The 25,923-nt window shown below is 41.3% G+C and overlaps 1 protein-coding gene across 1 annotated transcript in view; it reads left to right on the top strand.

The window, feature by feature from the left end:
* Positions 1-25,923, top strand: part of CCDC148 (coiled-coil domain containing 148) — a 123,594-nt gene that overhangs the window by 13,442 nt on the left and 84,229 nt on the right. The window contains exons 3-7 of the mRNA XM_077830510.1: positions 8,782-8,885; positions 10,621-10,703; positions 10,850-11,013; positions 11,374-11,469; positions 11,561-11,742. Of these exons, the coding sequence (XP_077686636.1) occupies positions 8,782-8,885; positions 10,621-10,703; positions 10,850-11,013; positions 11,374-11,469; positions 11,561-11,742 (629 nt within the window). The remainder of the gene's footprint in view (positions 1-8,781; positions 8,886-10,620; positions 10,704-10,849; positions 11,014-11,373; positions 11,470-11,560; positions 11,743-25,923) is intronic.

Below are 25,923 nucleotides of genomic sequence, written 5' to 3'. Positions count from 1 at the left end.
TAAAGGAGAGCTAACAACTTAAAATGCTTTCAAAAATTTTAAGTAACACTTAACTTTCAAACACCTGAACAGCAAATGTAACTTTTCTTGTCTGCATAGTAAACACTGGCATTGTGATGGTTGCAAGGCCGACCAGCCTCTCCTGTGTCATTGTGGAGCGTAGATGTGTTTTTATTAACTTCAGGTTGGAGAAGCTGCGTTCTCCACGGGCAACTGTTACAGGAAGTGTTAGAAGTATGCGCAGAGCTACAAAAGCATTTGGAAAGAGGGAGGTCATTTTATTTGTGCACATATATACCAGAACAGCCTTTGGAGTTGATCCTGCTGAAATGTATTTTGAAAAGGCTTTCAGATCATCACCTAAATCACTTGCATCAATATTGCGCATGTCATCATGTGTCAACACTGTCTCTAGTGCCCTGCATTGCTGGTGTAGGTCTTCTTCCGGTATAGTGAGGAGTTTTGGAATATCATACAACATCCCAAATATACTGCTGTGTTCCTTGAGCTGCATGAAACGTTCTTCAACTGACTGTATTGCACAATCTAGCACCTGGTTAAAGAATTCAACTTTGAACTGTTGTTTGGGGTCTCTTATGGGATTATCTCGTATCTCGTAATCAAAATGTCTTCTTCTTCAGTGACTCTTGTGTTCTTGAATGGGTGGGAAAATAGCTTCAGTGTGAAGTTCCTCTGCCAACTTCTGTGCACTCTTCAGAACGTTTTGAAATCCCTCATCTGACCAGTAAGACTGTAGGTATGACTTTGCTTTGTCCATTTGTTCCATTGCTCCAGATATATCAAGGTCAACACTCTGGAGTCTCTTGCTTACAACATTTATTTCAAACAGTACGTCATGCCACAACACTAAGCCACACAGAAATTTGAAGTTATGTATGTTTCTGGTGATTCCATTTCCCTCTGCCACCGTTCTCCCACGAACAGTTCCTGTCTTAGCATTATCCTCCAAAATGGCAACTATGGCATCATCTATCTTCCCAATTTGGCGTTTGATAGGCTTTATCGCCTCCACTCGACTTTCCCATCTTGTGGCACTCAGTGGTCTCAGTGTCAGAGAGGATGTTCGCAGATGTTCCTTCTAAATTTGCCATTGACGAGTTGATGCAGAGAAAAATACATAGATGCTTTGAATTACATGAAAAAATTCAGCAGCCTTACTAGAAGCTGATGCTGCATCACTGACTACCAAGTTCAATGAGAACTTCATGGGACAAAAAAAGCTTGAGGGTTTAACTCTCGGATCCATGTCTGCACTCCTCTGTTCTTTCTTCTCATGTTGGCACCATTATCGTAGCCCTGACCTCTCATGTCAGCTATCGCAATTCCCGTATCTTCCAGCTTTTTAAGAAGCACATTTGTCATACCAGCTCCTGTAATATCATCAATGTCAATAAATTCTAGAAAATGCTCTTTGACAGTCACCATTGCAGGGACATTTTCACTAGTTTCTGTTGTTACAAAACACACCATTAAAGTAATTTGTTCCGTATAGCTGATGTCAGGTGTGCAGTCCAGAATAACAGAGTAATATCTTGCTGACTTCAGATCTGCCACAATCTTCTATTTGACTTTTGTTGCCAGTAACTGTATGATCTCATTTTGAATTGTTTTTCCAAGGTAGTGGTGTGTGTACATTTCTTGGGTGGTGACTCTTCTTAGATGCTCCTGGAGTATAGCATCAAACTCAGCCATCAGCTCCACAATTTTAAGGAAGTTTCCATTGTTTGGCACGTACAGTTGATCTGAAGTGCCGCCCAGTGCTAGGTTTTGAATAGCAAGCATTCTCACAATGGCAATGAGCCTTTTCAGAACATTTTGCCAGTAAAGAGAGACTGATGCAATCTTCTCTTGATGCTGATCATCTATGGGGGCCTTTAACCTTAGTCTCATCTCAAGGTCTTTCCACCTGTGGAATGCTCTCTGGTGGTTTGCTGTCTTCTCACGGCATTGCAGATTTCTAGCCAGATTTTTCCAGTCCTTTGTTCCTGTAGAACCCAATGTGGCTGGAACATTAGACTGGAAGAGTTTGCAACAAAAACAGTATGCAGCATTCTGGTTTTTGAGTACATAAGCCATGGCCTCTCCACTTTGTCACCATTGGGGATTTCACTCCAGTAATGTGTTGGATGGAAACTTCTATTTTCATTGTCTTTGGGGAACTTGAAGTTTTTCACTTACTGTGGCCCCTGTAATACAAGGAGGTCCCTCAGGCTACTGCTCAAGTGGGTCCACAGTCCTGGATCATCAAGACTTAAGGAACTAAACTCAGCAGCAGCTGTTTCTTGCGCCTCCACCACACTTTTTTCTGATCTACACTTTTGTTCAGGAATGTGCATGGATACATCCATTTGAGATGGAGATCTGGATGCTGCTGTAACTGCCTGAACTCTGACTAACTGGAAGATCAGGCATCTCCTCACCACTCACATCCTCACTGGGGCCAGAAGGCTCATCGTGACCATTTGTGTCTATGTATCTCAGGAGAGCTCCTTCCAACTTAGATAGAAAAGCTTCCTTTGCTTTCTTTCTTTTTCTGAATGCTTCCCCAGAGGGGTGTTTTCTTTCACTCATGACTACTGTTCTGTGCCAGCTATAGTGACTCTCAACACTCAGTTGAAGGGGAGAAATAAGCAGGCTGGTAGCAGGACCTGAGTTAGGGAAGATATCAGCGTCTTAAGGACCTAACTGACTCCTACTACTTCAGTTGACTGCCTGTTCTCCTCAAGTGGGTTCAGGGAAGCAGCAGGAAACAGGAAGCTCCCTGAGAAGCTGGTGTTAATCAGTCCAGGCTCCTGGGGGTGCTAGAGAGGTACAAGAGGCTCCTCCTCCTCCTCTCTGACCCTGCAGCTCCTCCTGCTTTCTGTTATTCCCTCTCACCTTTTCTCCTGCCTGCCTGTTATGTCTCTTGTGCCCTCCTTTCTCCAGCACAGCACTCCATCATTTCTGTGCATCTAGAGCAGAGAGAATACATATGCACCAGCAGCAGACACAATTTTCTACACTCTGAGTCCTAGTGGCGCCCCCCCACAGTCTGGCACCTGAGGCAGCTGCCTCAGTTCGCCTCACGGTAAGGCCAGTCCTGCTTCAGACTCCTCAGTACTTAAACACCCCTATCTCCCAGAGCTCCACCCCAGAAGTGTGAAGCTTTCATTTACAGTTTAACTCTCAAGGGTGCACAGTAGTTGTGAAGACATTAACACATGTTACCCAGTCTAACACCTTTATACTCTTTTATATTTAATCATGTAAAGCAGAGGAGAGTACAGATCATAGAAAACAAAAAAACATCCTTAACATATTGTCCATCACTAGCTTACCCTTACCTTGGGAGTCCTTGAGAGATCATCTGTGTTCCATCAGGCAGGATCCTCCATTGAGTATCTCTAGCCTCTGTTTGCCAGGAGCTGAAAATGGGTGACAGGGAATGGATCACTGGATGATTACCTGTTCTGTTAATTCCCTGTGGGGCACTTGACATTGGCCACTGTCAGAAGCCAGGGTATTGGGCTAGATGGAACTTTGGTCTGACCCAATATGGCCGTTCTTATGAGTTGGCTACCCTGCTCCTGCAGGAGCCTCTCATATCTTAATCTGGTGAAAAATGGTTCTCTTCCCATTTCCCCCAGCCCCCTGAGTTACTTTATAGATTCCTGCTGAGTCACCTGCTTCTTTTTTCTCCTCCTGGTAGTTTTCCTTTACTCTCAAGCCCTGCTCCCTTCAGACAAGAAGAAGAAGTGTAGTCTTCCAGCTAAAGCAAACCCATTGTCCCAAGGTGTTTTACTTTGAATAAATTATCATTGAGTGGTGATCACACACCATTGTTTCTGACCTGGAGGAGACACGGCACAATCCTACTAACTCATGGTGGATCCACATACATATAGGCTTTCCATAACACAGTAATTTCATAAAATAATCCACAATTCAGAAGTGGTAAGCACAGAACCCCCAATTCATGCCAACACTATAATACAAAACTCTAATTACAGCCTTACACTTTCCTGACCAACACAGAACACACCACATACTTAGTCTGAGCACATATCTCGACACTGAATATTTGCTTATGTTGTTCAGATTGTACTAAATAGCATATTAAATAAACTAATTGTGGCCCAACCCAGCAAAGCACTTTAGAAATATGAGTAATCCTATGGTCGTCCAAAGTCCATGGGATGCTCGCTGTCAAATTGGAGGACATATGAAGTAGGGTCTCACAGGGGTCTGTTCTTGGTTTGGTACGAGACAATATTTTCATTAATGTCTTGGATAATGGAGTGGAAGATGTGTTTATAAAGTCTGCGGATGATACCAACCTGGGAGGAATATGGTGCACTTTGGAGAACGGGATCAGAATTCAAAAAGACCTTGATAAATTGGAGAATTGGTCTAAAATCAACAACATGAAATGCAATAGACAAGTGCAAACTACTACTTAAAGACAAAATGGGGAATAACTAGCTAGGTGGTAGCACTGCAGAAAAGGATCTAGAGATTATAGTTAAGGCTACAATTTTGGCACAGGCATTTTTATTAAAAGTCACAGACAGGACATGCGTAAAACAATAAATCACAGAATGAAGCCTGGAGCCCCACTGTCCAGGGCTGAATTTATTGGAATTTTGTACAAGTCACAGAGGTCTTTATAAAATCATGGAATCCATAACCTCTATGACAGAGTTGTAGCCTTAATTATAGTGGATCACAAACTGAATATGAACCAACAATGAGATGTAGTTACAAAAAAAGACATATCATTCTGGGATGTATTAATAGGAATCATATGTAAGACATGGAAGGTAACTGTTCCATTCTGTTTGGCACTGGGAAGGCCTCATCTGGAATACTGTGTCCAGTTTTGGGTGCCACACATCAACAAAGATTTGGAAAAATTGGAGAGTCAAGAGGAGAGGAACAAAAATGACGAAAGGTTTAGAAAACCTGACCTAAGAGGAAAGGTTGAAAGAATTGGACATGTTTAGTCTAGAGAAGAGAAGGCTTAGGGGGGAACCTGATAAGTCTTCAAATGCGTTAAGCACTGTTATAAAAAGGATCATGCTCAATTGTTCTCCATGGCAATAAAGGATAGGACAAGAAGTATTCTGCTTAGTTTGCAGCAAGGGAGGCTTAGGTTAGACGTTAAGAAAAACTTCCTAATTATTAGAATAGTTCAGCACTGGAACAGGTTATCTAGGGAGGTTTTAGAATCCCTGTTATTAATGGTTTATAAGAACAGATTAGACAAACATCTGTTAGGGATGATCTGTATCAGTGGCTCTCAAACTTTTTTATTGGTGACCCCTTTCACACAGCAAGCCTCTGAGTGCGACACCCCCCCCTCATATATTAAAAACACATTTTTCAAATTTAACGCTATTCTAAATGCTGTAGGCAAAGCAGGTCTTGGTAGTGGAGGCTGACAGCTCGCAACCCCCACATAATAACCTCGTGACCCCTGAGAGGTCATGACCCCCAGTTTAGAGCCCCTCAGCTATGTGTACTTGGTCCTGCCTCAGTGCAGGGGGCTGGACTAGATGACCTCATGTGGTCCCTTCTCACCCTACATTTCCATGATTTTTATGTACTTAAAGTATGTTGTATTGTACTTCATCTTTTATATTATCCTGAGGATGATAAAGATATCACTCCTTTATATCATTGTTTATATTAGGGTTTGTCTATGTCAGGGGTCTCAAACTCAGTTTATCTTAGGGCCAGTGCCAGTCCTCAAATCCTCCCAGTGGGCCAATAATGTCACTGAAGATGGTGTTCAGAAAAGAAAACGTTTAAATTGTATTTTTTTATTTCAAATTTCTTAGAAATAATAAAACCGTTATACAACTTTATACAATTCTTCTCCTGTCAGAGAGTGTTTAGTGTTTGCCAGACACCTGGCAACGCTTCAGTGCTGTCAGTTTGTTGATGTTTGGCCTCTGTGACTGAGCAGTTGAAACCTTCAGGATTGCAGCAAGGTGTGCATCAGATAGTTGTGTTCGGTATTTTGATTTGTTTATATTCATTGTGGAAAAAAGTGACACTGCCTCCATCGCTGACTCTGCCCTGTGACTAGTGATGGTATCTCTGTCCATCTCCTCCAGCCAATGGGAGCTGCAGGGGGCGTTGCCTGCAGCCAACATTGCTGGCAGTGTGTCTGCATGCATCTCTCCTCCACAGGCCACAGTGGGGAGGTTCTTGGGCTCCAGATGGCCCACGGGCCAAGATTTTGAGACCCCTGGTCTGTGTGTTGCTTTAGTTTGCATTAGAAGGATGTAAATTTTAGTCCATACTAGCACATTGCACACTAACTGGTCTATGCAGATTCTGCTGGCACATACTAGAAGTTCCCTAGTACATGTTAACTGTTTGAAATGTGAATCCATTAATGTGCACTAGGGAACTTTTGGTGCCTGCCAGTAGGGTCGACACAGGTCAGTTAGCGTGCAATACTAGCATGCTAGTATGGACTAAAATGTACACCCCTCAGGTGCAGACAAAAGCACTGTTTAGACAAGCCTTATGTGTATTAAATTAGGGCAGTTCTCATTGTAAGCCTTCTTTTGGGACAGATTGTGAAGCCCTTGGTGATGTTATTAATCACACATAAGTAGCCCCTCTGATGGGTTCGGTCACAGAGACCCCCTTGAGACTGTCACCTGTTGTGCTGGAATTACCTCTGAGCCCATTTTCCCTGATGGCTTGGGTCTTCAGAACCTTGCCTTGTTGAGCCAGACACCCCAGTCTGCAACACAGACCCAGGTCTGAACCACACCCCCAAAGCTGCAGGCTTTAACTGAAAACCACTCAGCAGGTTACCTATCTTCAGCATCCAGACATCCAGCTCCCAATGGGATCCAAACCCCAAATACATCCGTTTTACTCTGTATAAAGCTTATACAGGGTAAACTCATAATTTGTCCGCTCTCTATATAGAGATATATGCACAGCTGTTTGCTCCCCCAGGCATTAATCACTTACTTTGGGTTTGTTAATAAGCAAAAGTGATTTTATTAAATATAGAAGTAGAATGTAAATGGTTTCAAGTAGTAACAGACAGAACAAAGTAAGTTACCAAGCAAAATAAAACAAAACATGCAAGTCTAAGCCTAATACATTAAGAAACTGAATACAGGTAAATCTCACCCTCAGAGAGGTTCCAATAAGCTTCTTTCACAGACTAGACTCCTTCCTAGTCTGGGCCCTTTCCTTTCCCCTGGTACAATTCTTGTTAGTTCCAGCTCAGGTGGTAACTAGGTTTTTTCCCATGACTGCAGCTCCCTTTGTTCTCTTCCACCCCCTTTTTTATCTTTGGCACAAGGCGGGAATCCTTTGTCTTTTTCTGGGTTCCCACCCTTCCTTCTAAATGGAAAAGCACCAGGTTTAAGATGGATTCCAGTATCATGTGATATGTTCACATGTCCTGTGAGACTTCATTACTCACTGGCTGGCACCTGCATATACAGGAAGGCTTACAAGTAAACAGAGCCATTAACAACCAATTGTCCTGGTCAATGGGAGCCATCAAGATTCTAAACCACCATTAATGGCCTACACTTTGCATAATTACCATATGACTTCAGAGTAATATTTCATATTTCTAGCTTCAGATACAAAAATGATACATTCATACAAATAGGATGAACATCCTCAGTAGATTATAAGCTTTGTAATGATACCTTACAAGAGACCTTTTGTATAAAGCATAGTTCAGTTACATTATATTCACCCTCATAAGCATATTTCCATAAACATATGGAGTGCAACGTCACAGCCCCATTCACTTCAATAAGATTACATAAGTGCTCATAATGTAAGAAAAAGCTCAACAATCTGGCATTATATGAGGTGAAGGTAACTTGTAGAAAACTAAAAGTGACTCTGCTCAAAGATATTTTGAACTCAGCTATGTTTGAAGGACTTAAATATTTGCTAGTTTTTAAAGTGAAAAATATTAGTTTTAAAATAGGGTTTTTACTTTATCACTGGATGGATAAAAAGTTATGCTAGTTAGCAAAGGGCTAAATTATCACTTGCCTTATTCACCCTCGCAGGGACGGAAGAGTTATACATTTCCTCCTTCCTCCCTTATATGGATTGCTTGTATCACTGGTTCAGTTGTGTGCACTGAGGAGGAGGAAGAAAACAAGCGCCTAGGAGATAGGAGCAATTTCTCAATTTAGATCAAAATGTTGTTTCTCACTAGAGTTGGTTGAAAAGTAGAAATAATTTTTTGTGAAAAATTTGGAAATTTTCACTTTTTTGTTCTATATATTTCCAATAGAAATGATTTTTCATTCATCAAAATTCTTTGAACATTTTCAGCTAAAAAAATTATTTTACATGGAGTGGGGGTGTCAACTTCCCTTCTTCCCCTCTCTCTTTCTCTCTCTCTCTTTTGCTGCCCCTTCCCTTTTTCCATTTTGCCACTGAATAAGGGGAGGGGGAGCAGAAAGATTTAAAGGTGGGGGGGGGGATATTTTTTAAAAAGAACTGACCTTTTTTTTAGCTTTTCCTTTATTTAATTTTCATCCAAAAATGGGAAAACTAAAGTAAAGTCTTCATGAAAATTTCCAAGGTCATTTTTTATAAGAAAAATTTGTTTGAAATTTTCAGTCAGCTCCATTCCTCACAAAGATGTGCTTGCAGAGGCACATAGGTTCATACAACCTAGTATTAAAAGTTTATTTGGGGAAGCCATTTTGTAAATATATCAAACTAATTTGAATACTAGTAAGAATTTTTTCTTTTTCCTTTTTTACATAGGTTAAAAAAGTAGAACAAGCTTCAAAAACTAACAAAGAACAAATGCTGCTGAAACAGCACCACCAGATCTGGTGGCAAGAGCATAAACGATTGAGTGAGAACAGGTAAGAACTGGGGAATCTTAGAGATTATAAAAGAAATGCTTTGATAGCAAAAATGTTGGTATAGACTGCTTGTTTGAAAGAAAAAGATAAAGTAATCGAACAGCAGTAGATGCAGAGTATTTGAAAAGAGTGGGAGATTGTAACTACCCACATCTAAACTGAGTTTACAGATAAGAAGAAGATAGGTAAAGAGGGGGAGGGTGGGGTGTTCTGTCTCAGTCTCATACTCACAGCCAGTGATGAGCTGCCAGAAGCTGAAGAACTGGTTCCTTCAATCGCTCCGGGTCTTCGGCGGCACTGAAGGGCCTGCCACCGAAGACCCGGAGCGAGTGAATGACGTGCCGCCGAAGACCTGGAGTGACTGAAGGACCTGCTGCCGAAGGACTGCAGGCTGCCGGGTGAGTAGAAATTCTCAGGGGAGCCTCCCCAGCCGAGAGCTCAGGCGGGACGGACAGGACAGTCCCGCGGGTTGCATGTGGCCCGTGGGCTGGAGTTTGTCGAACCCCTTTAACAACCGGTTCTAAACCGGCTTCAAAATTTAACAACCGGTTTGCACGAACCAGTGCGAACTGGCTCCAGCTCACCACTGCTCACAGCCAATATTTGGCTATCAATCAATATGTGAGCAGCCTAGAACCTACTGGACTATTGGCCCACCCCAGAGCCTCTAATGTTTAATTCTTTATAAATGGTCACATTCTGTTCTCAGATATGATATGCAACTCTCACTTATTTCAAAAAGAGTGGTATGGTCATTACTTATGTCTGAAGGCATGATTTGGCCCTAATTAATAATGGTAAATAAGTTTCTTGCTGCCACTGCACTGCTAATGTACTTCAGAAGCTATTTCTTCGTTTTGTTGAGGTAAAATATGGAAATACCATCAGGTTTTTCCTTGAAAATATATATTTGACTACCTGCTAGGTTTTATTTCCCCCCAAAGTGTTTAGATGACATTATGCCTGATCCTGCAAGCACTTTGGATACAAAACTCAAGTAGAAATGAACCCTTAATGCTTTCAGGGTCTGCATTCATCACCACACTCCACTGATCAGTAGCATCACTCTTCTCCAAGGGATGGTAGCTTCCATAACCAACCTCAGATCAGTTTTTAATCCTGGAAATCTCTTGTAGGAGAGTGTAGTTCAAGTTGTCTTCCCAACCCCTTCCCTGCACATGTTGAATGCAAAGGAGACTTATTCTATTCTTCTCTTGTAGAGCAGCCTAAAGTTAAAGTATCCTACTGCTGTTGTAGAATACTTTCATTTTTGCCTAGCAAGGTCGCTGAATGACTAGTAGAGGGTCTTACTGTGGATCATAGAGAATCAGTGGGAGGTCCCATGCCATCTGTATGGAGATATCATGCCTACTCTCTAATTCTGTGTCCCCAAGCCTTGCTTCTGTCACTCAGAAACAGTGCAGCCCCAGTGGAGTTGCAGTATCAGGGACCCCTCTGGATGGGGCTGCCTCCAGGGATTGACATGACAGAGGGGAATCCAAAGGAAGACGGTCTTTTCTTTGGAATAGGCATGGTGCCAGAGAGCCTGATATGTATCTTGTATTCTGCTGACTTGCCTCGTCTCTGCCCCAGCTCACCTAGTTGCCTTCTATACAGAGTCTTCCCCCTATTCAGTTATCACATGAATTGTGTGTAGGGCAGTGGTTGTTTTCTATCTTTGTTTATATGAGTAAGAAATTAAAGTTTATGCATATGTTCCAATTATACATTTCAGACATAATGTGGAAACAGAAATACAAACTTTCCTTGATGAAGGGAGCCTTGAATGTGAACTTCTTTTGGATATGTCAGACTTTGGTAAGAATTTTCACTTGATTTCTTGATTAATTTAAGTGGGTTTTTAAAAACAAATGTATTGACCATTACAGATAAATTACAGAACAATTTAGCAAATATTTGTCTTTTTTTTTTTTTGAGAAAGCTTTATGTTTAACTGTCTATAGCACATAAATTATCAAAGGAACTGGTTACATATCAAACAAATACGGTAGATCCCATCTGGCAACTGAGAGAGGATTTGAAATGCAGGCTGTCTGAAATGCAGTGCTACCCTTCACAGAAATCCTGCATGGAATATGAGTTCATTCCAGTCAAGGTGTTAGAGCAGGTTGGTAACTTCACTTCTACAGTTTGTTGCTGTTTTGAATTTTATAATATTTTCTTTTGCTTATTATTTTTTTGAGGGAGGGAAGCAAAAGTTTCAAAGCCTTTTAAAAGAAGTGTGAAATGTAACCTTAAGATGCATATACTATCTGAAAATATTGTAGCTATTAATTTTTAAGGCCATGATCAACCTCCGTGCATCTGATTATCCTCACACTTACATCAGTATAAATCTGGATTAATTCTGTGGAAGTTACACTTGTGTAAAACTAGTGTATGGTAGAAGAAAATTAGGCTTTGCTTCTAAATGACAGTTTTGATATGAAAAATATCAGTCTTAACTGTTAATATTTCATAAAACTAGGTAGACTTTGTGAAGGAACAACAGAAAACAATTTTGGAAATACTTAATCAAGAAAAATTGGCTTTGGAACAAGAACTTGAAGACTGTAAGAATAAAGTAAGAGAATGGTCACATTTCCAAATTAATTGAGTTACTCCACAACATAAAAAATGTATTAGACCACTGATAACTGATTTTTTTCTTTCAGGTACTAATATACTCTTTTGAAGAGAAAACTGGCCTTTTTCATGAAGTTCCTTCACAGTTACTGGCCTTGGAATGCCCATACCCCGATCTGAAGTCTTCAGTCCTTAATGAATTCCATAAATTTGCAGATGAATATTGGTCTAAACTTCAAGAGATTGATCAACAGTTAAACATAATATCCAGGTAATAAAATCTGTTTTGATTCATTTTTTGAGGGCAGGATAAAAAACTGTTCTGTGTTCTGTTATCTCCAGAGACTGTAGTTCCTTTTAGCAGGAGAATTATTTCTTTTGTTGAGTACAATACATAGTTGACTCATTATCCAGATCTATGGGATTAAATAGTCAATAATTATTTGCACAGCAGAGAGAATTGCAACTCTTTTCAAAAGAACTTACTGAAATAATAAGCAAAATTCTTTATGGATTAATGAACCAACAGTATGACGTATAGCAAATGTTATCTTCACTGACTTCGTCATTATATGGATAGAAATTTCTTTGAACATTATTTTTGAATGGTAATTACTTCACATTAGGAAAAAACATTTGCACTTCCTTCCTTAGGGAAATCTAAAATATAAACACACGTGCACAGCAGAGTCCTAATCTTTTCATGAAGTGCAGATCATTGCAGCAATAGATTACCATGAAGACATATTATAAAAACTAGTTTGGAGCTATTTTAAAGGGACCATTAAAAAATGAGAATCAGCTGCCCCCAAGAGATAGGGCTTTAAGACTGTTTTTTGTTTTGTTCTGGTAGAGCACCTAGCACAGTGGGGTCCTGGTCCATGTCTAAAACTTGTACAGGTTACAGTGGTAAAAATAGTAACAACAAATATGGCGAGAATTGGCAACATTAGTACTGTATAACTTTTTTTAGAAATATTATTTTATTTTAGGGTTAGTAGAGACCAAATGTTTAATTACAAGGCTATAATTTTGTTTCAAAATTCTGATAACTATAGAGTACTTTGTAAAGGGTTTGTCTACATGAACAATTAGACTGTGGCAAGCTGGTGTGTGAATCTACCCTACACTAGCGTGCCATACTCTAACTGCTCACGTGCACCCTGCTGATGCACATTAACAGTTCATTAGAGTGCTTTGAGCTAGTCCTGTTTCAGCAGGGTGCACGTAAACAGTTAGAGCTTGGCAGGCTAGTGTTCACCCACACCCCAGCTTGCCATGGTCTGATGTGTAGAGAAGCCCTCAGTTTACTCTCATCTGACTTTGAGAACCCTGAAATAGAATTATGGAGTCTTAAAATGTAGATAGCTGTTCCAAACATAGTTCAGAATTATGTGTGTTCCCCCTTTTTTCATATAAGTGTGTGTGTGTGTGCATCTTATATTTACAAAAAGAAAAGGAGTACTTGTGGCACCTTAGAGACTAACCAATTTATTTGAGCATAAGCTTTCATGCGCTACAGCTCACTTCATCGGATGCATACTGTGGAAAGTGTAGAAGATCTTTTTATACACACAAAGCATGAAAAAATACCTCCCCCCACCCCACTCTCCTGCTGGTAATAGCTTATCTAAAGTGACCACTCTCCTTACAATGTGTATGATAATCAAGTTGGGCCATTTCCAACTCAAATCCAGGGTTTAACAAGAACATCGGGGGGGCAGGGTAGGAAAAAACAAGGGGAAATAGGTTACCTTGCATAATGACTTAGCCACTCTCAGTCTCTATTCAAGCCTAAGTTAATTGTATCCAATTTGCAAATGAATTCCAATTCAACAGTTTCTCGCTGGAGTCTGGATTTGAAGTTTTTTTGTTGTAATATCACAACTTTCATGTCTGTAATCGCGTGACCAGAGAGATTGAAATGTTCTCCGACTGGTTTATGAATGTTATAATTCTTGATATCTGATTTGTGTCCATTTATTCTTTTACGTAGAGACTGTCCAGTTTGACCAATGTACATGGCAGAGGGGCATTGCTGGCACATGATGGCATATATCACATTGGTGGATGTGCAGGTGAACCCCATCATCTCAGGCATTGGCACCCTGACAGCAGGATTGTCTGGCTATGTAGACTCCCTCCTCAGGCCCTACGCTACCAGCACTCCCAGCTACCTTCGAGACACCATTGACTTCCTGAGGAAACTACAATCCATCGGTGATCTTCCTGATAACACCATCCTGGCCACTATGGATGTAGAAGCCCTCTACACCAACATTCCACACAAAGATGGATTACAAGCCGTCAAGAACATTATCCCTGATAATGTCATGGCTAACCTGGTGGCTGGACTTTGTGACTTTGTCCTTACCCATAACTATTTTACATTTGAGGTCAATGTATACCTTCAGATCAGCGGCACTGCTATGGGTATCCGCATGGCCCCACAGTATGCCAACATTTTTATAGCTGACTTAGAACAACGCTTCCTCAGCTCTCATCCCCTAATGCCCCTACTCTACTTGCGCTATATTGATGACATCTTCATCATCTGGACCCATGGAAAAGAAGGCCTTGAGGAATTCCACCATGATTTCAACAATTTCCATCCCACCATCAACCTCAGCCTGGTCCAGTCCAAACAAGAGATCCACTTCCTGGACACTACAGTGCTAATAAACGATGGTCACATAAACACCACCCTATACCTACTGATGTGGGTACCTACTGACTGCTATTCCTACCTACATGCCTCCAGCTTTCACCCTGACCACACCACAGCTTTCACCCTGATCCATCGTCTACAGCCAAGCTCTGTGATACAACTGCATTTGCTCCAACCCCTCAGACAGAGACAAACACCTACAAGATCTCTATCAAGCATTCTTACAACTACAATACCCACCTGCGGAAGTGAAGAAACAGACTGATAGAGCCAGAAGAGTTCCCAGAAGTCACCTGCTACAGGACAGGCCTAACAAAGAAAATAACGGAATGCCACTAGCCATCACCTTCAGCCCCCAACTAAAACCCTCCAACGCATTATTAAGGATCTACAACCTATCCTGAAGGATGACCCAATACTCTCACAAATCCTTGCCTACAGACAGCCTCCCAACTTGAAGCAAATACTCACCAGCAACCACATACCACACAACAGAACCACTAACCCGGGAACCTATCCTTGCAACAAAGCCCGTTGCCAACTGTGCCCACATATCTATTCAGGGGACACCATCACAGGGCCTAATAACATCAGCCACACTATCAGAGGCTCGTTCACCTGCACATCCACCAATGTGATATATGTCATCATGTGCCAGCAATGCCCCTCTGCCATGTACATTGGTCAAACTGGACAGTCTCTACGTAAAAGAATAAATTGACACAAATCAGATGTCAAGAATTATAACATTCATAAACCAGTCGGAGAACACTTCAATCTCTCTGGTCACGCGATTACAGACATGAAAGTTGTGATATTACAACAAAAAAACTTCAAATCCAGACTCCAGCGAGAAACTGTTGAATTGGAATTCATTTGCAAATTGGATACAATTAATTTAGGCTTGAATAGAGACTGGGAGTGGCTAAGTCATTATGCAAGGTAACCTATTTCCCTTTGTTTTTTCTTACCCCGCCCCCTCCCCTTAGACGTTCTTGTTAAACCCTGGATTTGTGCTGGAAATGGCCCACCTTGATTATCATACACATTGTAAGGAGAGTGGTCACTTTAGATAAGCTATTACCAGCAGGAGAGTGGGTTTGTGTGTGGGGTGGGGGATGAGAAAACCTGGATTTGTGCTGGAAATGGCCCAACTTGATTATCATACACATTGTAAGGAGAGTGATCACTTTAGATAAGCTGTTACCAGCAGGAGAGTGGGGTCAGGGGAGGTATTTTTTCATGCTTTGTGTGTATAAAAAGATCTTCTACACTTTCCACAGTATGCATCCGATGAAGTGAACTGTAGCTCATGAAAGCTTATGCTCAAATAAATTGGTTAGTCTCTAAGGTGCCACAAGTACTCCTTTTCTTTTTGCGAATACAGACTAACACGGCTGTTACTCTGAAACCATCTTATATTTAGATCTTATAACTCCAAGGAAAGAGTAAAATCTCCCTGTCAGTGGATGGATGAAAGAGATTTATAAGAGGTAAAAGTCAGGCTCAGATGGTGAGGTGGCTGTTATTCCTTATCTTGATAGAGTTTGAATAAATGAGTGTTTTGTTTCTTATTTAAGAAATGAAAAAATAAGTAAATATTACAGATAATGAAAACTACCAAACTGCATAGTTGAGGAAACAGCGAATTGTGAAATTGAGGCTACTATTGGTAGGTAGCATTTTTAATTTGAGATGATGGATTATGGAGTTTTATTCAATTAAATCCCCCTCTTTACTGCTGCTGGGACATCTATTTTGTTATAGAAAATCCTGAAATATGCCACAATCAGACTGCTGAATCTGTAAACACCTTTTAAACCTCAACTTCTAAGGATACAGGCAAATGTCTAAATTATCTAAATAATTGAAAGAGGAATTGAGTATTAAACTACTTATTTGTATATTCAAAATGTGCATACTGTGCAGTGTCCTTTCAGATGAATAAAATATCACAGTATATCAAGGAAATCTAGCCCCTCTGTATGAGCACATTAGTTACATGTGTCTGGTACAACAATCAGCAATCATATGGTTGACATGCTGGGGAAGTTGACATCTCATTCAGTGGTATTGCAGTCTGTCTGTCTGTCTGTGCAGATTCAACAGTGCATGCAGTTTACATTGTTGTGGCTATTGTAAAGGATATCTGGGGATTATGAGTTGAAAAGGGTAACTTCCCTTATGAGTTGTTTATATTCTTTAGAAGATACAAAGCTAGGGATTAACTCTTGGTAAATCTGCTTCAGAGGAAGCAGCTGCCTGAGAGGAGTTATTATGTATAGGACAATTGCCATGTTTCAGTTCTGAAACCAAATAATGGTTATAGACGTTTCTGTGGAGGAAAGATATGTATGAAAGCAAGTGCCACATTTATAATTTGGGCCATGTTTTCACCGTGGTGAAAGTCTGACATCTCTTGGCATCTGGAGAGGTGTGGTATCTGTTTAAATATTATTTGTAGTGTACTCAAACTCTCACATTTTAGATGATATGTTGGATATTTACAGAAGCTAAACTAAAACTATATGTTCCAGGATATTCTGCCTGGATATGTGCAACACCCCTAGTGTATATGAAGGGAAAAGTATGAATCCCCAGAGGCTGAATCACACTTTCTCTGAATGTTTGCCTATGAGAAACTGATGAACCTTGGCATGGAGCTGTGGAACTGGCATTTGAAAATCATAAGTGGATCAGGAAGGTCCTCCAGATCCCTTTTTGGAGACCTAAAGAACTTCTCCATCTCTCTCCTCATGAAGGTGGAGATTCATCGGTGAGAGTAACTTGTCATTGGAACAATTTGCCTAGAGACATGGTGGATTCTTGTCACTTGAAATATTGAAATCAAGACTGGATTTTTTTTGAAAGATATATTTAGAGTTATGAGATTGATGGAGATATTATTGGGTGTGGTTCTATGGCCAGCTATGTAGATGGTCAGACTAGATGATCATAATGTTCCCTTCTAACGATAGAATCTGAGAGTGATTTTATTTAAAATAAATAAAATTGGCAGGTCTTAAAATCTTTCTTTACCAAGAATGAAGATGAATCCTTGGGGTTTTTTTCTCCTCTTGCATCCCATGCAAAATTGTCAGCTTTAGCACTATAAATCGTCAAATTAGTCAATTATAGTAGCCTGAAAATGTGAACAGGTACCTCTGGGAAGGTACAAAAAGCTTCCTTTATCTCCATCATATGACAACAATTTGAACCCTAGTAATAAGCTACCAAACACAATTACCAGCTATCATGGTGGGAACACTTCGTGTCTATTAGAGCTGGGCAAACTAATTGTAGCAAACAACTTTCTGATTAATGTAGCCCTTTTTACTCTTTGAATAATTACAAATATATTTGCAGAATTGCAAATAATTTGCAAACACTGTAATAGAAATTCTTATAGCCTCTAGTTTTGCAAAGTATTTACCTCAACTACAACATGAACTATTGGTCACTAACTTCAGATGGTACTGTTTCTACTCCCAGACATAATGGCTAGAGTATTATAAGCAGGGGAGGTCACTTCCTGTGGTATTCTTATGCAGACACTCAAATTTGTGTATGAATATGGATATTCACACCCAAAGTAGCCTCAAACATTCATGTGATGAAAAACAGTGTCTGAGAAAAAGTGAAACAAAAAGATCAAGAACAAAGAGTTATTTTGAAGGTTTATAAACAACGGTTTTGTCTCGCTCTAGTGTTCTTCTTTAATATACTATTGCAACCATGCTATAGTCATAACTAGGGACCTTTGCCACTGTTTCCACACAGCCATTTTTAATTTAATGGTACACTAGAAAATTCTCTTGTTACATGAAAGCTAGGGAGGAAGAAAAGCAACTTTTAGTCACTGGTCTTCATCCACCGGGTGAATGAGAACAATCTTCTTCAAGTAATGTACCTTTGGGTCTTCCACTTCAGGTGTGCATGGTCTTTGATCAGAGAGACTTTTGGTAGCGGTGCCTGTTGGTCCATACATGTGCCCTAGCTATCCTCATGCCCTATGAACGTTGGACAAAATGCCCTCAGTTCCTTCTCAATCGCCTCTGCCTGAAAGGAGGGTATTGTATTACCTTCTTCTAGCTCGATTACCCTTTTAAGGATAGCTTTAGTCTTCATTTATTGTTAGGCTTTGTTATCTTTAGTTTTCAGTAACTTTTAGTTTTGTTTGTGGAGATTTCTTTGTCAGATCTTTCCCTCCTTCCCCAAGGGAGCTTTCCCCTTTGGGAGTTTTTATCCTCAGGATATGCCTAAATGCCTGAGACTTAAACATGGCCTCACTTGCTGGGATTCTATTCCAGTTAGTGACTATCACTCTCACTGTATCCACTGCTTAGGGGACACTCATGTCCCATGAGCATAAAATCTGTTTGGGGTTTAAGACTGGGTCTAGAAAAAATAGGGAGATTAAGATTAGGCTTCTCATGATGGAGCTCTCCCTTCAACCTGCCTCCAATATGGGTCCAGATACCCCACAACCACCCCTATACAGCTCTCCTCCAGTGAGCACAGTATGCTATCAACCTCCTCAGTCTGCTCACCTGCTATATTTTTGCAGGACATAACCACAGTGTACAACACCAAGATTTTGGAGAAGAGTTCCAGGTCTCCTCAAAGAAAAGTTGGTGTCAAGAAGCCTAGGTCACCACAAAGACCTACTGTTCTGGAGACCTCACATCCCACCAGGTTCCCTTGAACTGAGGATTCTTCAGCTAAGGCCCGGATCTTCTGAGCCACATGGTACCCAGTATTCCTTAGTACCAAAGTCAGCTTCATTACCTCCCTGAAACTATCAAGATATTAGTGATCCCAAGAACTCTGCTTCAAAGTGGCACTGACTGTGGGTCCTCCTCCCATGTTACCACAGGTATTCAATCTGCATTACAAGGTGATAGATCCGTACCATAGAAGCAAAGGTCATCCTCAATGCCACTGCCTACCACCACAGAGCCTCGCTAGGTTTCAGCTCAGATCCACCGAGCACCACAGGAGTTTAGATTCTCCGGAGACTTGTTTATCTCAGATGAACCTGAGTACCTTCAACTAATGGGCACTGAATCATTCTGTATGAGAACCTTGTACATAACCAATACCACATCTTTCTTTGGTACCGTCTAGCTCTCTGGTACTCATGAAAAGAGACAGACAACTTCCCTCATCACAACCCCTGTCCATGAAGAGGATACGAGCCTCTGACTGCCAGCTACTGGGATGCAATAATTGCCCGGTTGTGTTCATTCTCTCTGAAGCATCTGGCAAGGGCCACTGTCAGAAGACAGAATACTGGGCTAAATGGACCATTGGTCTGATCCAATATGGCCATTCTTATCTTCTTACTCGCACAGTTCAGGGCAACTGCACAAGTATTTTTTCTCTTCTGTGGTCCAGAAAAGGCACCTACTTTTAGGCTTCCAGCTGCCAACTGTCACCTCTCTCTTCTTCCTGATGGGTTTTTCCAGGCTGCTCCATTCCCTGCCTATACTATCATTTCCAGCAAGCCAGACCACCTAAACAGACCAGCGTCTGTGCTTTGCTCTCTCTTCAGGGGCTATAAAGAGCATAAATGTCCACTGTAATAAGTTACCACACAGTCCTTTATAAGTAAGCATGTTTATTCTTAAGGTGAAAGCATTACAGAGAAAACATATTCAAAGGAATTAAAGACCTACACTCATGCTAAAAAGCTTATCAAAGGTCACCCCAACTCCAGTCTCTGGATCTGTCAGGTGTCAGGGTAAGGTTGGAAGGACTACGGGTGGGGGCCCTCCTTTGGGACATAAGGTTCTATCCATTTGCTGTATCAAAAAGAAAGCCCTGAGTCAATTTAAAGACTGGCTATTTATCCAAGAGAGCTTTCTTTTTGTGGTCTCCAGAGAATCCAGTTTGAACCAGTATATGTGAGCCTCTCCAGATGGCGAAACCACTCGAGAGGTGTTACAACCTGAGTGAATCTGCCTAATCACCCCCTAACGTTCTTAGTTCCTGCAGGGCTGTGATCACCCTCCCGCATGGAATTACATACAATCCCTGGCCCACAGTGATACATAAACTTACTATATTAGGATCTCCTAACAATATTGCAGGAAAATTCTATATCTGTGACACCTTCTTCTGACTCTCAGATTTCAATATGAGGCTTGCTCGATTACCAACCCAAAGCTGCCTCTCTTGACATTTTTTTCCGAAAGAAATGCTTCAAGGCATGGGCTGCCTATCAGCAACAATTTTCTAGAGCACCCAGTTATGCCCAGGGGGAGTGCCACAGACAGCAGTCAGCAATCCCCTGTTCCTGCCAACCTACTTCCATTTCACAAGGAGTCTTTTGAGGAACGAGAGCAAGGACTGATGAGAACATGACACCACAAACTAGCATATCTTCCTCCTCATCATCTGATGAAGCAGTGATACTCCCTCAGCCCGCTTATGTGTATTCTTTTAAACAGTTCCAGGAGCTGATGAAGAGGATGACTAGCTCCAGATTCTCTTAGAGGAGGGTTGCAAGACTTAACATAAACTTTTGGACATTCTTCACACTGCAACGTCTGGTCAGGTAACCTTGTCTGAATGAGAATCTGTTTGAACCTGCCAAAACAATCTGGCAGACCCCGACCACCTTCAACATATAGAAGAGCAGACAAAAAGTATTATGTTCCAACTAAGGGCTCTGAATTTTTGTTCACCCAACAATTTTTGTTCATTGATGCTGTGAATGAGCATGGCAGGCAACACAATAAAAGCAATCCTATATGATAAGGATGAAAACCACATGGATCTCTTTGGTTGCAAGTGGTACTCTTCTATGACATTGCAATTTAGGATCAGCAACTACCAAGTTTTTATGGCCAAGTATAATTGCACAAACTACAACAAATATAAGTCTTTTGTTGACTGTATCCTTCTCAGACTTTTTGGAAGCAATTTCAGGCAATTATCATGGAGGGCCATTTACTAGTGAGGACTTTGATGCAGCGAACAGAGTAGCTTGCTCTGTTTCTACAGTGATTGTCATGCATAGTGCCTCTTGGCCCCAATCCTTGGAATTCCTGAGGGAGCTCCAGAACACACTGAGAGCCTTCCTTCTGAGAGGCTCAAGCTTTTCAGTGAGTCCTTGGATGAATTTTGAACACTGTCGAGAATTCAAGAACAACGCTCTGGTCCGTTAGTATCTACACACCTGCAAATAAAAAGATTCAGATGGTCAGAGATGGCTGAGAGATCCCAGTCCAATTCCTTGTCTAGCGTAGGTCTTCAGAAGCGTCTAAGAAGAGACGTAGGCTCCAGAAGAGCGAACCATCCACTACTTCTACTACTACTAGTCATCTTTCCTAATTGATGCTTAGACAATTTTGATGTATTGGTTCATGGTCAAAAACTGTTCACCTTCAGGATCTAAAGCTGAACCTTTATGGATTTTTGCTCTCATTTCTAAACCTCATGGGTGCAGATTACTTCCAACAGATGAGTATTGGAGGTTATATCATCAGGCTATTCCACCCATTACACTTTTATTCCTCCACCCAACCCCTCTTCCCTATTCCTTTTCAGGGACCCATGTTATGAACATCTATTGAGACAAGAAGTCCTCTCCTTTCTCCACATAAGAACCAGAGACACAGTTCCTGCCCAACGCAGAGGGAAGGGGTTCTATTCCAGGTACTTTCTGGTTCCCCGCAAAAAGGGTGGATGGAGGCCCACCTTGGATCTCAAAATGCTGACTGTTTTCTTCAAAACTCATGTTCAGAATGGTAATTATCGCAGCTATAATTCCATCTCTAGATCCAAGAGACTACTCTGTGGCCCTCTACCTACAAAATGTATACATTAACATCACAAAGCATCGATCTCATGAGATTTCTTTATATTGTAGTTGGCACTTTCAATATTGAGTGCTCCCTTTCAGAATCTCTGCCATCATCAGGGTCTTTATGAAGATTCTGAAGATAGTGGCCACTCAGTTACATTAGTCAGAAATAATGATCTTCCCTTACTTCAGTGATTGGCTCCTCAAGGGCTGCTTGTACAATGAAGTTGTTTCCATGGTAAGGAAAGCTATTGTATTAAACAGTACCATGCTTTTTGTTGGGTTTATTTTAATGGTTATAGGTAGCACATTTGGGTGTTCATTGGTAGAGACGATAAAAAATGGAATTTATCAGGAAGCCTAATCTAATATGGATATATTTTAGCATCTTGGGTCATAGAAGCCCATTTGTCTGTTTTGCCGAAACTACACTGACATTCCTGACTGGCTAAAAATTGCTTAATTTTGTTTTTATCATTCAGATGAGTATATCCTGAACACACAAACTTCTCTGTGTTGCAGACTAACTGAGTTTCTGCTTTTCGGGATTTCTTCTAGAAAACAGTGGAGTAATCAAATCAATGATTTTCAGTGCATTAGAATTTCTGGTGTTTGTTTTAGGTCCTTGCATAACATTAAATATAATATGAATCATCCTTATCAAACATGCTTAGTCTACTGAGGACTGTTGCACCAGCTCGACTGGCCACAGTTGAGGGCATCATACTAATATTGTATATACATAATTAGTAGTAAACATACTGTTTAGCTTTTAGTTTTATCTTTCAAGTACTGGTGGGAAGGGAGCAATCTGCATAATCATGGGTTGTTTGAAAGATGTATTGAAATATAAATCCATTAAATTCAATGAGGGGGCAAAAATGGACTTGAGGTCAGTGATATCTGTTCATGGAACACTTGTTTTGAGATGGACATTTATACATTATACTGTCATTTCATGTGTATCTGAATTACATTTTAATGTTGACACTAAATTTGCACCTAATTAATACTGTCACACAATATATAAGTGTTAGAATTTTATGGCATTAAATGCACTTTATGTGAAGCAAGATGTATTACTTTCTAGTATTTTGATTCAAAAACTCCTTATAACTCTTGGCACTTCCTCAGTTAGGGAAGCATTAGTCTTAATTTAGTGTGGGTGATCTTTGAATGCAAATATATCAAAGTTGTCATAACAGATTATTTTTTTCTTTTTTTCTGTTATGAAAATGTTGTTTTTAATCTCTAATGGAGTGTAAGAAAACTAAACAGCCATCTGTCACATTACATGCTATTTTTAAAAATTCTATTTGGAATATTATCTTTATTCTTATTAATGCATCTCCATATGACACTTAAGTAATAAGTAACACTATGTACAAAATATTTTCCTCTTAATTCCTGGTTGCCTTGCACCTTATGTAGTCAATTATATCTTCAAAACAGTGGATATAAAATGCTACCAAGCAGAAATCTCACTTACCTTAATGGTGGTGGTTTTATACCAGTTTTGTATTTACTTGTTAGAAGTGTTAATTGCTACACAAGGTGCAAGGCAAAAAAGAACCATCCTTTCATTTGTATTTGTATTTTCAAGGGGTGCTCCATTCTCCTTCAAGAGTCACTTTACAGTTCTGATAAGCAAGGGGACAACAGATCTGCATATATGTTGTCCTTTCCTCATTCCAATGAATAGTAAATTAAGCTTCCCTTGTTAAAATGAGAGTACGGTACTTACCATAAAAAGAAAAGGAGGACTTGTGGCACCTTAGAGACTAACAAATTTATTTGAGCATAAGCTTTCGTGAACTACAGCTCACTTCATCGGATGCATTCAGTGGAAAATACAGTGCGGAGATTTATATACACAGAGAACATGAAACAATGGGTGTTACCATACATACTGTAAAGAGAGTGATCAGGTAAGGTGAGCTATTACCAGCAGGAGAGCGGGGGTTGGGGGGGGAAACAACCTTTTGCAGCGATAATCAAGGTGGGCCATTTCCAGCAGTTGACAAGAATGTCTGAGGAACAGCGGGGGAGGGAGTAAACATGGGGAAATAGTTTTACTTTGTGTAATGCCCCATCCACTCCCAGTCTTTATTCAAGCCTAAGGGTATGTCTACACTACGAAATTAGGTCGAATTTATAGAAGTCGGTTTTTTAGAAATCGTTTTTATATAGTTGATTGTGTGTGTCCCCACACAAAATGCTCTAAGTGCATTAAGTGCATTAACTCGGCGGAGTGCTTCCACAGTACCAAGGCTAGCATCTACTTCCGGCGTGTTGCACTGTGGGTAGCTATCCCACATTTCCCGCAGTCTCCGCTGCCCATTGGGATTCTGGGTTGAGATCCCAATGCCTGATGGGGCAAAAAACATTGTCACAGGAGGTTCTGGGTACATGTCGTCAGGCCCCCTTCCTCCCTTCGTGAAAGCAACAGCAGACAATCATTTTGCGCCTTTTTTCCTGAGTTACTTGTGCAGACGCCATACCACAGCAAGCATGGAACCTGCTCAGCTCACTGTCACCGTATGTCTCCTGGGTGCTGGCAGATGCGGTACTGCATTGCTACACAGCAGCAGCAACCCATTGCCTTGTGGAAGCAGAGGGTGCAATAGGCCTGAAAACCATCCTCATCATGTCCGAGGTGCTCATGGCGCCTCGGTAAGGTCGGTCAGGAGTGCCTGGGCAGACATGGGTGCAGGGACTAAATTAGGAGTGACTTGACCAGGTCACAGAGTAACAGCCCTGTTAGTCTGTATTCGCAGGTCATTCTCTTTAGTCCTGCAGGCAGTCCTATTGTATCATCTTATGGTGAGCAGGCAGGAGATGAGGATGGCTAGCAGTCCTATTGCACCATCTTTTGCCGAGTAGCCAGGAGATGTGGATGGCTTGCAGTCCTACTGCACCATCTGCTGCCAGCCAAAGATGTAAAAGATACATGGAGTGGATCAAAACAAGAAATAGACCAGATTTGTTTTGTATTCATTTGCTCCCCCCTCCTTGAAATCAACAGCCAACAATCATTTTGGTGAGGTCTGTCAGGGGCACCTTGCAAACTTTAATAGAGATTCAGTCCTGCCTGAAATACCAGAGGGAGGGATAGCTTAGTGGGTTGAGCATTGGCCTGCTAAACCCAGGGTTTTCAGTTCAAACCTTGAGGGGGCCATTCTGTGTGATAGTTGTTTTTGTTTCTCCTTGATGTAAAGCCACCCCCTTTGTTGACTTTAATTCCCTGTAAACCAACTCTGTAAGCCATCTCGTCAGTCGCCACTCCCTCCGTCAGAGCAATGGCAGACAATCGTTCCGCGCCTTTTTTCTGTGCAGACGCCATACCACAGCAAGCATGGAGCCCGCTCAGATCACTTTGGCAATTAGGAGCACATTAAACACCACGTGCATTATCCAGCAATATATGCAGCACCAGAACCTGGCAAAGCGAAACCGGGCGAGTAGGCGACGTCAGCACGGTGACGAGAGTGATGAGGACATGGATACAGACTTCTCTCAAAGCACGGGACCTGGCAACGCGGGCATCATGGTACTAATGGGGCAGGTTCATGTGGTGGAACGCCAATTCTGGGCCCGGGAAACAAGCACAGAGGGTGGGACTGCATAGTGTGGGACGATTCCCCGTGGCTGCAAAACTTTCACAAGTGTAAGGGCACTTTCATAGAACTTTTGTGATTTGCTTTCCCCTGCCCTGAAGCACATGAATACCAAGATGAGAGCAGCCGTCGCAGTTCACAAGCGAGTGGCAATAGCCCTGTGGAAGCTTGCAATGCCAGACAGCTACCGGGCAATCGGGAATCAATTTGGAGTGGGTAAATCTACTGTGGGGGCTGCTGTGATGCAAGTAGCCAACACAATCAAAGATCTGCTGATATCAAGGGTAGTGACCCTGGGAAACATGTAGGTCATAGTGGATGGCTTTGCTGCAATAGGATTCCCTAACTGTGGTGGGG

This window comes from Eretmochelys imbricata, chromosome 11 (genome assembly GCF_965152235.1).
Source record: "Eretmochelys imbricata isolate rEreImb1 chromosome 11, rEreImb1.hap1, whole genome shotgun sequence".
Classification (NCBI taxonomy): Eukaryota; Metazoa; Chordata; order Testudines; family Cheloniidae; genus Eretmochelys; species Eretmochelys imbricata.
Note: the sequence above shows the minus strand (reverse complement) of the source record. Positions and strands in the feature narration are given on the sequence as shown.